At 39.7% G+C, this 13685-nt stretch overlaps 1 protein-coding gene across 6 annotated transcripts in view; it reads left to right on the top strand.

The window, feature by feature from the left end:
• Positions 1-13685, top strand: part of KANSL1L (KAT8 regulatory NSL complex subunit 1 like) — a 139987-nt gene that overhangs the window by 84641 nt on the left and 41661 nt on the right. For all 6 annotated transcript variants that reach the window (XM_077957499.1, XM_015110878.3, XM_077957498.1 and 3 more), the window contains exon 6: positions 418-622. In XM_077957499.1, coding sequence (XP_077813625.1) covers positions 418-622 — 205 coding nt within the window. The remainder of the gene's footprint in view (positions 1-417; positions 623-13685) is intronic.

The following is a 13685-nucleotide window of genomic DNA, read 5'->3' as shown; positions in this document are numbered from 1 at the left end:
AAAAGAGAAACTGATAATGGAGTGATGACTTTAGCCCTTTTAAATACCTGTAATCTATGTATTTTCATCGTACACAAAAAGAATTTTGTGTAGTTAAAACACTGTAATTGACATGAATTATTGATTTACAATGAGCAATTACATCACACTAGTAAACTCGTGAGCATTTTCTAACTTATGGGATATTTGTTTTGCAGGAGAAAATAGATGTAAAAATGGTTTTCATGACTTGAATATGTAATTTCCCATTAATACAAAATATTTTACCAATTGTTACCACAAAATTGGTTAAAATTAATACTCTTCTGTCATAATAGATCAAGACAATTTACATTTAGTTTTCTTTGTCTTTTTTGTTTGTTTGTTTTGTTTTGTTTTATTCCCTTCCCATCCCCTAATTATTTCGTGGCATTTCAGTGCATCAGAGAATTTAGATGAGCTGTCTTCCTCCAGTAGCTGGTTACTTAACCAGAAGCACAGTAAGAAAAAGAGAAAAGACAGGACAAGACTGAAATCTTCATCCTTGACTTTCATGAGTACATCAGCCCGAACAAGGCCACTTCAGAGTTTCCACAAACGAAAACTCTACAGATTGAGCCCTACTTTTTACTGGACTCCACAGGTAAGGATGCCTTTGGGAAGAAAACATGATCAAAGATTCACCATCAGCATATTTCATGTATGAGAAGATGTAGATTGTTATTTAGAATAACACTTATTTTGAATAATTACATGTATAAAACTTACAAATATAGTTTATAAATGATATAGTAGATCTTAATAATACTAAAGTGGGCTTTAGTAATTTTTTAAATATTGCAAGCAGTGTACTCTGAAACTTCTCACGTCCCCAGTTAAAAAAAAAATCTATTATGCCTAAACTAATTTGAGAGATAATGAAATGTCAAGATGATTTTTAAAATGTACTGGCAAAGATAAGAAGGTAAACACAAATGTACTACATATTTGTCTCATAAATATTTGCTCAGAAGAAGAAAATCTGCACAGCTTCAGTTATTTGGAAGAAGTAACATTGCTTTCCTTTTTAGGTTTGGTATTTATTAATTTTGTTGAGTGTTCCTTTTCCTTCTTTTAGAATATAAGCAATACAATTTTAGATGTTCATGCTTACAGTTTTTACAAATTAAGTATACTTCATTAGAAACATTCATTTTGAAAAACATATTTTTCATGTGTGAACAAAATAATGGGGATACTTCCGTTAGTGTACTTCTAAACCAGCTGTGATGAAAGGAAAAATAAGTTATCTCTAGTTCTTGCTGGATATGCTTCCCCCCCCACAATTATTTTAGATTTCTTAATATATCAAAGGAAAGAAATTATTGATACTACTATTTAATAGTTTCTGATTATCATTACATTATCTATTTAAATATGTTTGTATTAAAATAAAGATGTTTGTTTTATTAGGAACCAATTGTAAACTCTTTTATCAGGGTCCAGTTATAAATAGGAATGTGGATTCTGACAAATTAGCTTTTATTAAAAGACTTTTCCTGCTGGGCGTGGTGGCTCATGCCTGTAATCCCAGTACTTTGGGAGGCCAAGGCAGACGGATCACTTGAGGTCAAGAGTTCGAGACCAGCCTGGCCAACATGGCGAAACCCCATCTCTACTAGAAATACAAAAATTAGCCCAGCGTGAAAAATACAAAAATTTGCCCAGCATTGTGGCAGCTGCCTGTAATCCCATCCACTGGGGAAGCTGAGGCAGTAAATCTGATTCCAAAGCCCATGTTCTTTCTATAAACATTTATAGCAACAAGAATAAACCAAATCTTTTGTGGGCCTGAAATCAGTAAAGACAGTATATTTCAGGGTTTGTAAGGTTAGAGGTATTAGGAAATATATAGAAAAGATGAGTTTTGAAAGATAAGCAGAGTTTTGAAGGTTATGGTGAAGAGAAAGAAAGAATTTTAAGTGAATAATTGGAACAAAGATGAAAAAAGTAATGGAGAATAGCAAATTCTGTTACCCTCAGCTTGTCTGCCATATTGTCAACCCAATAATTATTTACCTTTCTAAACTTAATTTAAATGTCATTTCTCTCAGGAAGCCTTCCTTGACATCCCCAGAATGGTATATATATTATCATATATATATACTATACATATATATATTTTGTTTTAACCTTGCTAAGTTGGAATTTATTATACTATTTTATAATCATTTCTGACTTCTCAGAAAAAAGTATGGTATGTTTTCAGAGAATAGGGGCTGTATCTTTTTATTTCCAGATCTACAGGGCCTTGAAGAGTACCTATCTGATAGAATGTGCTCAATAAATAATCGTTTAATGTGTTAAAGAATTAATGAAGTGGAACATAGGAAAATATTTAAAAGGCAATGGAGAATGGGAACTCAAAGTGTGTGTGTGTGTGTGTGTGTGTGTGTGTGTGTGTGTGTTTCCTAGATTTGCCTACTGCGATGGTCTAGAATAGTGATATTCCATATCCCATAGAACTTACTTTTTTTTTCTTTATGGAAAGTCTTGAGAACCATAGAACTTTCTGTAATGATTCAAATGCTCTATAAATCTATACTGTCCAATATCGTAGCTCCTAGACACATGTAGCTATTGAGCACATGAAACATGGCTTATGTAATTGAGGAACTGAGGGTTTTTTTTTTTTTTTTTCATTTTTTTTAAGAAGTTTCACTATGTTGCCCAAGCTGGTTTTGAACTCCTGGACTCAAGTGATCCTCCTGCCTTAGCCTCCCAAAGTGCTGGGATTACAGGTGTGAGCTACTGTGCCCATCCTGAATTTTTAATTTATTTTGTTTTTATTAATTTTAATTTAAGTAGCCACATGTGGGTAATGGCTACCAAATTGGACAGCACAGATCTAGACTCAGACTTATCCTGATAAGTAATCAGTATGTCCGGAACTCATATTTTGTTTTCTAATACCATTTCCTACTAAAAGGAATCGGGGATTTCTGGAGAAATGGCTGGTCTCCAGGGCTGGGGAAGAAAAGGTATGATCATCTTGGAACATCCTAATGTTAACAGAAAGCAAGGAAGTGTTTTAAAAAATGATAAAGGCCTGTTGAAAGAACACAGAAGCTAGCTTGAAGAGGCCCCTACTGGCCAAATCTAGGACTATTTGCTATCAAAATAAATAAGGACAATATTGAACCATTGAAAAAATAGGAACTCATGAGTCCATACTGATGATAGATAAATTGGTGAAAAGGAAGACTTTACCATATGCTAGGATGCTGATTAATAAATGTAGAATAAACAGTCACATTAGAGAATCATTTTACAATCATCATAGTAAAGATTGATTGGACAAGAATCATTAATGGGTATAAATCTGGGGTCAGGATTGAGGAGAGGTTTGATGAGGAACAAGATATTTGCATGATCTTAAAGCAGGGGTCCCCAGTCCCCAGGCCACAGACCAGTACTGGTCCGTGGCATATTAGAAATGGACCACACAGCAGGAGGTGAGCAGCAGGTGAGCGAGCATTGCCGCCTGAGCTCTGCCTCCTGTCAGATCAGTGGCAGGAACACACAGGAACTCAAATCCTATTGTGAACTGTGCGTCTGAGGCATGTAGGTTGTGTGCTCCTTAGGAGAATCTAAAGCTTCCTGATCTGAGGTGGAACAGTTTCATCCTGAAACCATCTCCCCATCTCCTATACCCCCAATCTCCTGTCTGTGGAAAAATTGCTTTACATGAAACTGGTCCCTGTTGCCAAAAAAGTTGGGGACTGCTGTCTTAAAGTGCCTCCTGCCAGTTGCCAGGGGGCATATAGTAACTATATATAGAGAAACAAACAATACTTTGCCTGAGTGATCAAAACTATTATCACCTGTGAGGGAGGATATAATAACACTGTGTAGTATTCTGACCAGAAATGTATAACCTGAATTTAATCATGAGTAAATATCAGACAAAGCCAAAATCAGACATATAGTATTAAAAAACAACAACCGGCCAGTGTTCTTTTAAAAATGTCAATGTCATGAAAGCCAGGAAAGGCTAAGGACTTGTTCTAGATTGAAAGAGACACTAAAAAGATACATGACAACTAAATGAATATGTGATCTAGAGCAGAATTCTTTTCAAGGGAAAAAATTACTGGGACAATTGAGGAAACTAGACTATTGATGGTAGATTAGACAAAATATTTTATTAACGTTGAATTCCCTGAATATTATTGTTTTTGCAGTTATGTAAGAAAATATCCTTATTCTATGAAATACACATTGAAATATTAAGGGTAAAGTGGCTAAGGCATCCATTGTATATAATAAATAAACTTTCCTTCTGGAATGGTACCAGCCATGTACAACCAAAAAGAGAGGGGAGTGAAATATTTAAAATATTTAAAAACAAAAGCTAATGCTGTAGTGGGCAGAACTGTGTCTCCCCCCGGCCCGCCCCACACACACACCCTGAAAGATATGTCTATGTCCTAACTCCTGGTTCCTAGGAATATAACTGTTATGGGTTGAACTGTGTCCCTAAGAACTGTTATATTGAAGTTCTAACAGCTAGCACCTCAGAATATGACCTAATTTGGAAATTGGGTCGTTAAAGATGTAATTAGTTAAGGTAATCAGGGTGGGCCCTAATCCAATATGACTGATGTCCTTATAAAAAGGGGTAATTTTGGTCGGGCATGGCAGCTCATGCCTATAATCCCAACACTTTGGGAGGCCAAGGTCACCTGAGGTCAGGAGTTTGCAACCAGCTTGGCCAACATGGTGAAATCCCGTCTCTACTAAAAAATACAAAAATTAGCCAGGCATCGTGGTTTGTGCCCGTAGTCCCAGCTACTTGGGAGGCTGAAGCATGAGAATCGCTTGAACCTGAGAGGTGGAGGTTGCAGCTAGCTGAGATCATGCCATTGCACTCCAGCCTGGATAACAGAGTGAGACTCTGTCTCTAAATAATTTAAAAAATAAAAATAAAAAGGAGGAATTTAGACACAGATGCATGCATACAGGGTGAATGCCACATAAACATGAAAGTTGAGGTCAGAATGACACTTCTACAAGCCAAGAAACACCAAAGATTGGCAGCAAACACCAGAAGATAGAGGATATGCCTAACAGAGTCTTCCGCTTAGTGCTCAAAGGAAACCAATCCTGCTGACATCTTGATTTGACTTGTTGTGGTATTTTGTTAAAATACACCTAGCAAACTAATACAGTGGATGTTTTTGTTAGTAAGGTCTTTGTCGTTGCAATTAAGGATCTTGAGATGAGATCATTTTGAGTTTAGAATGGGTCCTAAGTCCAGTGATTGTTGTCCTTATAAGAGAAAGGAGAGGGCCAGGCACGGTGGCTCTGCCTGTAATCCCAGCACTTCAGGAGGCCAAGGCGGGTGGATCACAAGGTCAGGAGACCGAGACCATCCTGACTAACACAGTGAAACCCCATCTCTACTAAAAATACAAAAAATTAGCTGGGCGTTGTGGCTGGCGCCTGTAGTCCCAGCTACTCGGGAGGCTAAGGCAGGAGAATGACATGAACCCAGGAGGCAGAGCTTGCAGTGAGCTGAGATCGCGCCACTGCACTCCAGCCTGGACAACAGATCGAGACTCTGTCTCAAAAAAAAAAAAAAAGAGAGAGAGAGAGATTTGAGACACAGAGAAGGCTATATGAAGGTGAAGGCGGAGATTTGAGTTATGCTTCCACAAGTTAAAGAATGTCGGGGCCAGGCCAGGCACAGTGGCTCATGCCTGTAATCTCAGCACTTTGGGAGGCTGAGGCGGGCAGATCATTTGAGGTCAGGAGTTCCAAACCAGCCTGACCAACATGGTGAAACCCTGTCTCTACTAAAAGTAAAAAAAATTAGCCAGGTGTGGTGGCAGGCGCCTGTAATCCCAGCTACTCGGGAGGCTGAGACAGGAGAATTGCTTGAACCTGGAAAGCAGAGGTTACAGTGAACAGGGATCCTACCACTGCACTCCAGCCTGGGTGACAGAGTGAGACTCGTCTCAAAAAAAAAAAAAGGAATGTCAGGGGCAAAAAATTAATTAATTAATTAATAATTTAAATTAAAATCAAGGTGTTGGCAGAAAAAGTAAAATTTAAATTTAATTTTAAAAGAAGAATGCCAGGAGCCACAGAAGCTGAATGAGTCAAGAAAGGATTCTCCCCTAGAGCCATCAGAGGGAGTGTAGCCCCGCCAACACATCAATTTCAGACTTTTGTCCTTCACAACTATGAGAGAATTAATTTCTGTTGGTTTAAATCACCCGTCTTATGGTAATTTATTATGGCAGCCCTAGGAAACTTATACAGAGTTTGGTGCCAGGAAGTAAGGTGCTGATGTAACAAATACTTAATGGTGGAAGTGGCTTTGAAACCGGGTAATGAGCAAAGGCTGGAAGAATTTTAAGGTGCATGATAGGGAAAAGCCTAGGTTTTGTGAGAGCTCAGAAGGAAATGAGGAAAATAAAAGACAAATCTGCTCTTATCTTAGAGAATACATATGTCATCATGAACAGAATTTGCTAGAATTCTGAGTGAATAACAGAATGAATGTTAAAGGTGCGTTTGGTGAAGTTTCAGAAGGAAATGAGGGACACGTTATTAGAAACTGGAGGGAAGGCTATCCTTGTTATAAAGTGGCAGAAAACTTGGCTGAATTATATTCTACTGTGAGGTGGAAAACAGAACTTGTAAACCATTTACTTGGATATTTAGCTGAGGAAATTTTCAAGTACAGTGTGGGATTTGTTATCTGGTTTCTCCTTGCTTCTTATAGTAGAATATGAGAGGAAAGAGATAAAGTGAGTAAGGAGCTGTTAGGTTAAAAGCAACCAGAACTTGATGATTTGGAAAATTCTCAGGCTATTACAAAAAGTGATATAGCTTGCTCTGGGGATTACCCAGAGCAGAGACAAACTTTTCCTGGGAAGGTTAGGTATATAACTCATGGATCCAATCAGTCATCTAAGCAGAAGCCAGGAACAGAGATAGGGTTATCCAGAAAGAATTTTGAGAGAACACTCCTGTGTTAATGCCATGGATTCCCTTGACATATGTGAGAATCCCACAAGGATTTTGAGAATTTTATGCCAGAAGCAACACTACCAGCTTAAACCAAAAGGGGCAAAGACGAGACAAAATGAAAAAGGTTGTCAGACCCCCAAAATTTTACAGGCAGGAAATGCACTGATAGAACAACTCAGTTGCAAACACTTATTACCCGTCAATAAAAAGGAAGGTAAATCAGACCTAAATGTGAAAGGAAAACAATAAAGCTTCTAGAAGAAAACACAGGAGAATGTCTTCATGTCCTCGGGGTGGTTGACTTCTTAAACAGAATACAAATATCACTAATCAGAAAAGATTGCTAATTTGGACTTTGTTAATTATGAATTAATTTTCATCAAAGACAGCATTAAGACAATACAGTATACACTGAGCAAAGACATCTGCATTGTCTGTGTGTGTGTGTGTATATGTTCAACATAGATTTTATATCCTGAATATATGTGTATATTTTAAAATCGCTAAAAAAAGAAAAAAAGAGATAAACAACCTAATTAAAAATAGGCATAAACACAGTTACATACTTTAAAATAGTAAAGTGATAACTTTTGTTATATGTATTTTACCACAATAAAAATTTTTTTAAATAAAAAATATGCGGCCAGGCGCAGTGGCTCACGCCTGTAATCCCAGCCTTTGGGAGACCGAGGCAGGTGGATCATGAGGTCAGGAGTTTGAGACCAGCCTGGCCAACATGGTGAAACCCCATCTTTACTAAAAATGCAAAAATTAGCCGGGTGTGGTGGCAGGTGCCTGTAATCTCAACTACTTGGGAGGCTGAGGCAGGAAAATTGCTTGAACCCGAGAGGCGGAGGTTGCAGTGAGCTGAGATTGCACCACTGCACACCAGCCTGGGCAACAGAGCAAGACTCCATCTCAAAATAAATAAATAAAATTAAAATTAAAATATGCATAAGACTTGAACAGATCTTTTGTAAAAGAGGATATCCAAATGGCCAATAAACATATGAAAATATGTTTAAAATCATTGCTTATCAAGGAAATGCAATTAATACTACATCTATCCTTTTTTGTTGTTGTTTTTTTTGGAGACAGGGTCTCATTCTTTCACCTAGGCTAGAGTGCAGTGAAGTGATCTCAGCTCACTGCAGCCTCAACCTCCAGGGCTCAAACTCTGAAACATTCCTCCCACCTCAGTCTCTGGAGTAGCTGAGACGACTGGCACATGCCACCATGCCCGGCCAATTTTTCCTTTGTATTTTTTGCAGAGATGAGGTTTCGTCATATTACCCAGGCTGGTGTCGAACTTCTGAGCTCAAGTATGTGCCCACCTTGGCCTCTCAAAGTGCTGGGATTACAGGCGTGTACTGCTGCACCCAGACTAACATACATCTTATTCTTATAACCCAGCAATTCCACTCTTAGGAACTCACTCAGGAATAATGAATACATATACACACAAAGGCCCTCCGGAGAAAGAGAGCAATAGAATATATATAGATATATAAGAGAAGATTTATTATGGGAATTGGCTCACATGATTATGGAGACCAAGAAGTTTCATAATATGCTGTCTGCCAGCTTGAGAACTAGGAAAAATTCCAGTGGTGTAATTCAGTCCAAGGCCAGAGCCCTAGGACCAGGAGGAGGAGGATGCCTCATATTAAGTACTGGAGTCTAAAGGCCAGAGATCCAGGAACACTGATGTCTGACTGAGGGCAGGAGAAGATGAATGTCCCAGCTTAAGAAGAAAGGGAATTTGCCCTTCCTCTGCCTTTTTGTTTTATTCGTGCTGTCATCAGATTAGGTGAGGGTGATCTTTACTCAGTCTACTGATTCAAATGTTAATCTGTTTTGAAAACACCCTCACAGATACACCTAGAAATAATGTTTTACCAGCTTTCTGGGCATCCATTCACTTAGTCAACCTGACACATAAAATTAACCATCACAGGGCTCATAACGGCTTTACTCATTAAAGCCCCAAACACAAAGCAATCTAAATGCCCACCAGCAGAATTGTGGTATATTTATACAGCAATATAAAGGATGGACTACTGTTAAAACAATAAAGATGTATCTCCCAGACAATATGTTGAGTGAAAGAAGAGAGAACAGGCCTGGTGTGGTGGCCAATGCCTATAATCCCAACACTTTGGGAAGGCTGATGGGGGAGGATCACTTGAGCCCAGGAGTTCAAGACCACCCTAGGCAACAAAGTGACACCCTGTCTCTACCAAAAAAAAAAAAAAAAAAAATTAGCCAGGTTTGGTGGTTAGGGCCTGTGGTCCCAGCCACACAGGAGGCTGAGGCAGGAGCTTGCTTGAAGGAAGCTGAGGCTGCAGTGAATCATATCTGTGCCACTGCACTCCAGTCTGGGTGACAGAGTCAGACCCTGTCTCAAACAAAAACAAAAACAAAAACATACTCTATGATAAATACAAATAAAACTTACGGTGATGATAGAAATGAGAACTGTAGTTACTTCAGTGGAGCATGGGGGAAGAGTGTAGAAGTTGACCAGGAAAGGGCACAATCTAGGTTTTTGAATTGAAAATGTGTCATACGCTTGCTGGTGGTTACCAGGGCATATACCTATGTAAAAATTCATTATGCTGTATATCTTTGCCATAGAAGTGGGCATGTGCCCCATGCTGCACATTCAGAGTAGCCTATCCCTGTTGTTTTGGCCATCTATTGTTGCATAACAAACTATCCCCAAATGTAGTGATTTAAAATCATTTTATATTATCTTTCATGATTCTGTGGATCACCTAAGTAGTTATTCTTCAGCCTTGCCTAAGGTCTCTCATACAGTTGTAGTAAGATTGTGACTGGGGTTAGCCATCTGGATGCTTGGATGGGCTGGAATAGCTGGGATTCTTTCACTCTCTGTGGCTCCCAGAAATGCAAATATAGAAGCTAACAGTTCTTCTTAAGACTGAATCCTAGAACTAGCACAGTGTTTTTCTGTTTAATTTATTAGTTAAAGTGACTCAGTGTAGGATTTAATATAGGAGGGACTATACAAGGGCAAGAATACTGGGAGTCATGGTTCATTGGGGCTATAATTGAAAACTACTACAGTCCATCCTCTGGTTCCCTCTTTCATATGTAAAAACCATTTAACCCCTTCTTCCAAGACCGCTGATATCTCAACCCATTATGGCATTAGACTCAGGCTTGAAGTCTTGGACCTCATCATCAAGAATCATGTCCATGGCTGGGTGGAGTGGCTCAAATGCCTGTTATCCCAGCACTTTGGGAGGCTGAGGCGGGTGGATCACCTAAGGTCAGGAGTTTGAGACCAGCCTGGCCAACATGGTGAAACCCCGACTCTTCTAAAAATACAAAAATTAGCCAGGTGTGGTGGGTGCATGCCTGTAATCCCAGCTACTTGGGAGACTGAGGCGGGAGAATCCCTTGAGCCTGGGAGGCAGAGGTTGCAGTTATCGGGAGAACCCCATCCCCAATATTCAATTCTCTTTTCTTTATTCAATATTTATTCAATATTCTTTATTCAATATTCTTTTCTCTTTCCCTAAGTGTCAGCTGGTCTGAGAAATAAAGGGAAAGAGTGCAAAAGAGAGCAATTTTAAAGATGGGTGTCTGGGGGAGACAACACATGTCAGCAGGTTCCATGATCTCCCTGAGCCGTAAAACCAGCAAGTTTTTATTAGCGATTTTCAAAAGGGGAGGGAGCGTATGAATAGGGTGTGGGTCACAGAGATCACATACTTCACGAGGTAATAAAATATCACAAAGCAAATGGAGGCAGGGCGAGATCACAGGACGGGGTGAAATTAAAATTGCTAATGAAGTTTCAGGCACACATTGTCATTGATAACATCAGGGGACAGGGTTTGAGAGCAGACAACTGGTCTGACCAAAATTTATTAGGTCCTCATCCTAATAAGCCTGGGAACGCTACAGGAGACCGGGGCTTATTTCATCCCTTTGTCTTCGACCATAAAAGACAGCTGCCCCCAAAGAAGCCATTTTAGATGCCTACCCTCAGGGATGCATTCTTTCTTAGGGATGTTCCTTGCTGAGAAAAAGAATTCAGTGATATTTCTCCTATTTGCTTTCGAAAGAAGAGAAATATGGCTCTGTTCCACCCGGCTCAGTGGCAGTCAGAGTTGAAGGTCATCTCCCTTGTTCCCTGAACATTGCTGTTATCCTGTTCTTTTTTCAAGGTGCCCAGATTTCATATTGTTCAAGCACACCTGCTCTACAAACAATTTATGCAGTTAACACAATCATCACAGGGTCCTGAGGTGACATACATCCTCCTCAGCTTACGAAGATGACGGGATTCAGATTAAAGTAAAGAGAGGCATAGGAAATCACAAGGGTATTGATTGGGGAAGTGATAAGTGTCCATGAAATCTTCACAATTTATGTTCAGAGATTGCAGTAAAGACAGGTATAAGAAATTTTAAAAGTATTAATTTGGGGAACTAATAAATGTCCATGAAATCTTTACAATTTATGTTATTTTGCCTTGGCTTCAGCCAGTCCCTCTATTCAGGGTCCCTGACTTCCTGCAACAGCTGTGAGCCGAGATCGTGCCACTGCACTCTAGCCTGGATGACAGAGCAAAACTCTGTATCAAAAAAAAAAAAAAAAGAATCATGTCCAGGCACCTCAATTGAGAGGCAGGCAAACCTTTCTGAGGTGTTAATAAAGGGTCTTACAGTCTCATCCTTACATCTTGACACTGAGGCCACAGTTTTACTGGCAGTTCCCTGGATTTGGTCTTCTACTGTTACCGTATCTAACTGTGAGAACCTTTTAGTGTGTGGAGTAGCTGGAAATGAGAAATAATATTTTTTAACTGGAAAGTACTGGCTCTATTTTCTCTAACTTCTGCTTGAAAATGTAACAGATGCTTTTTTCTTTTCTTTTTTTTTGGGGGGACAGAATCATGCTCTGTCATCCAGGCTGGCGTACAGTGGTGTGCGATCTTGGCTCACTGCAACCTCCACCTTCCAGGTCAAGTGTTTTTCCTGCCTCAGCCTCCCCAGTAGCTAGGATTACAGGCACCACCACCATGCCGGGCTAATTTTTGTATTTTTAGTAGAGACGGGGTTTCACCATGTTGGCCAGGCTGGTCTTGAACTCCTAACGTCAAGTGATCCACCTACCCGAAGTGCTGGGATTATAGGCATAAGCCACCATGCTTGGCCTAACAGCTTCTTTTTAAGATCATTTTGCACCATCCATACTTTATCATAGGCAAGTAAACGAAACCATCTGGCCCTTTGCACATTCTGCCTAGAAACCTTAGCTAACTCTATGAGTTCATAATGTACTCCTTCTATACTCCACATTTTTGTAAGGAAGTGTTACACTAATTTTTTTTATTATTATTATTTTTGGTGGGGGAGGGATGAGGTCTCACTCTGTCACATAGCCTGGAGTATAGTGGTACGATCATAGCTCACTGCAGCCTTGACCTCCCAGGCTTAAGCAGTCCTCCCACCTCAGCCTCCCAAGTAGCTGGTACAAGCATGTATTACCACACCCAGCTAATTTTTAATTTTTTTGTAGAGACAAGGTATTTCTATGTTGCCCAGGCTTCTCTGGAACTCCTGGGCTCAAAAAATGATCCTCCTGCATTAGCCTCCCAAAGTGCTAGGATTACAGGCATGAGCCACTGCCCCAGCCTAATTTTTCTACTAGAGCAATAAGATGGAAGGGATAGAGGTATACTGATAGGCATAATTATTTAGAATAATTATTTGCAGAGGTTATTATCCCTTTGCTAGACAGGATTAATAAAAAGCATAAATTGTTATGCATTTTTTTACTTGACTTTGCTCATTTTACAACACTAATGATAATGTCAAATAATAATAGCTAATATTCATTAAGCAAGTATGTGTCAGGCATCATTTTAATTTCTGTATTAGTCCATATTCATGCCACTGATAAAGACATCCCTGAAACTCAGTAATTTATACAGGAAAAAGGATTTAATGGACTTACAATTCTACATGGCTGGGGACACTTTGCAATCATGGTGGAAGGCAAGGAGGAGCAAGTCATGTCTTACATAGATGGCAGTAGGCAAAGAGAGAGAGAACTTGTGCAGGGGAACTCCTCTTTTTAAAACTACCAGATCTCGTGAGACTTACTCACTATCACAAGAACAGCAAGGGAAAGCCTTGCCCGCATGATTCAATTACCTCCCACTGATCCCTCCCACAACATGTGGGAATTCAAGATGAGATTTGAGTGAGGACACAGCCAAACCATATCATTCCACCCCGATCCCTCCCAAATCTCATGTCCTCACATTTCAAAATCAATCATGCCTTCCCAACACTCCCAGAGTCTTAACTCATTTCAGCATTAACTCAGAAGTCCACAGTCCAAAGTCTCATTCGAAATAAGGCAAGTCCCTTTCGCCTGTGAGCCTGTAAAATCAAAAGCAGGTTGGTTACTTCCTAGATACAATGAGGGTACAGTAATTGGGTAAATATGGCCATTCCAAATGGGAGAAATTGGCCCAAAACAAGGGGGCTACAGGCCCCATACAAGTCCAAATTCCAGCAGGGCAGTCAAAGCTCCAAAATGATCTCTATGACTCCATGTCTCACACCTAGGTCACACTGATGCAAGAGGTGGGCTCCCGTGGCCATGGACTCCTGTGGCTTTGCAGAGTATAGCCCCCTCCT

The sequence above is a fragment of the Macaca mulatta genome, chromosome 12 (assembly GCF_049350105.2).
Source record: "Macaca mulatta isolate MMU2019108-1 chromosome 12, T2T-MMU8v2.0, whole genome shotgun sequence".
Classification (NCBI taxonomy): domain Eukaryota; kingdom Metazoa; phylum Chordata; class Mammalia; order Primates; family Cercopithecidae; genus Macaca; species Macaca mulatta.
This window is presented reverse-complemented; position numbering and strand designations above follow the sequence as displayed.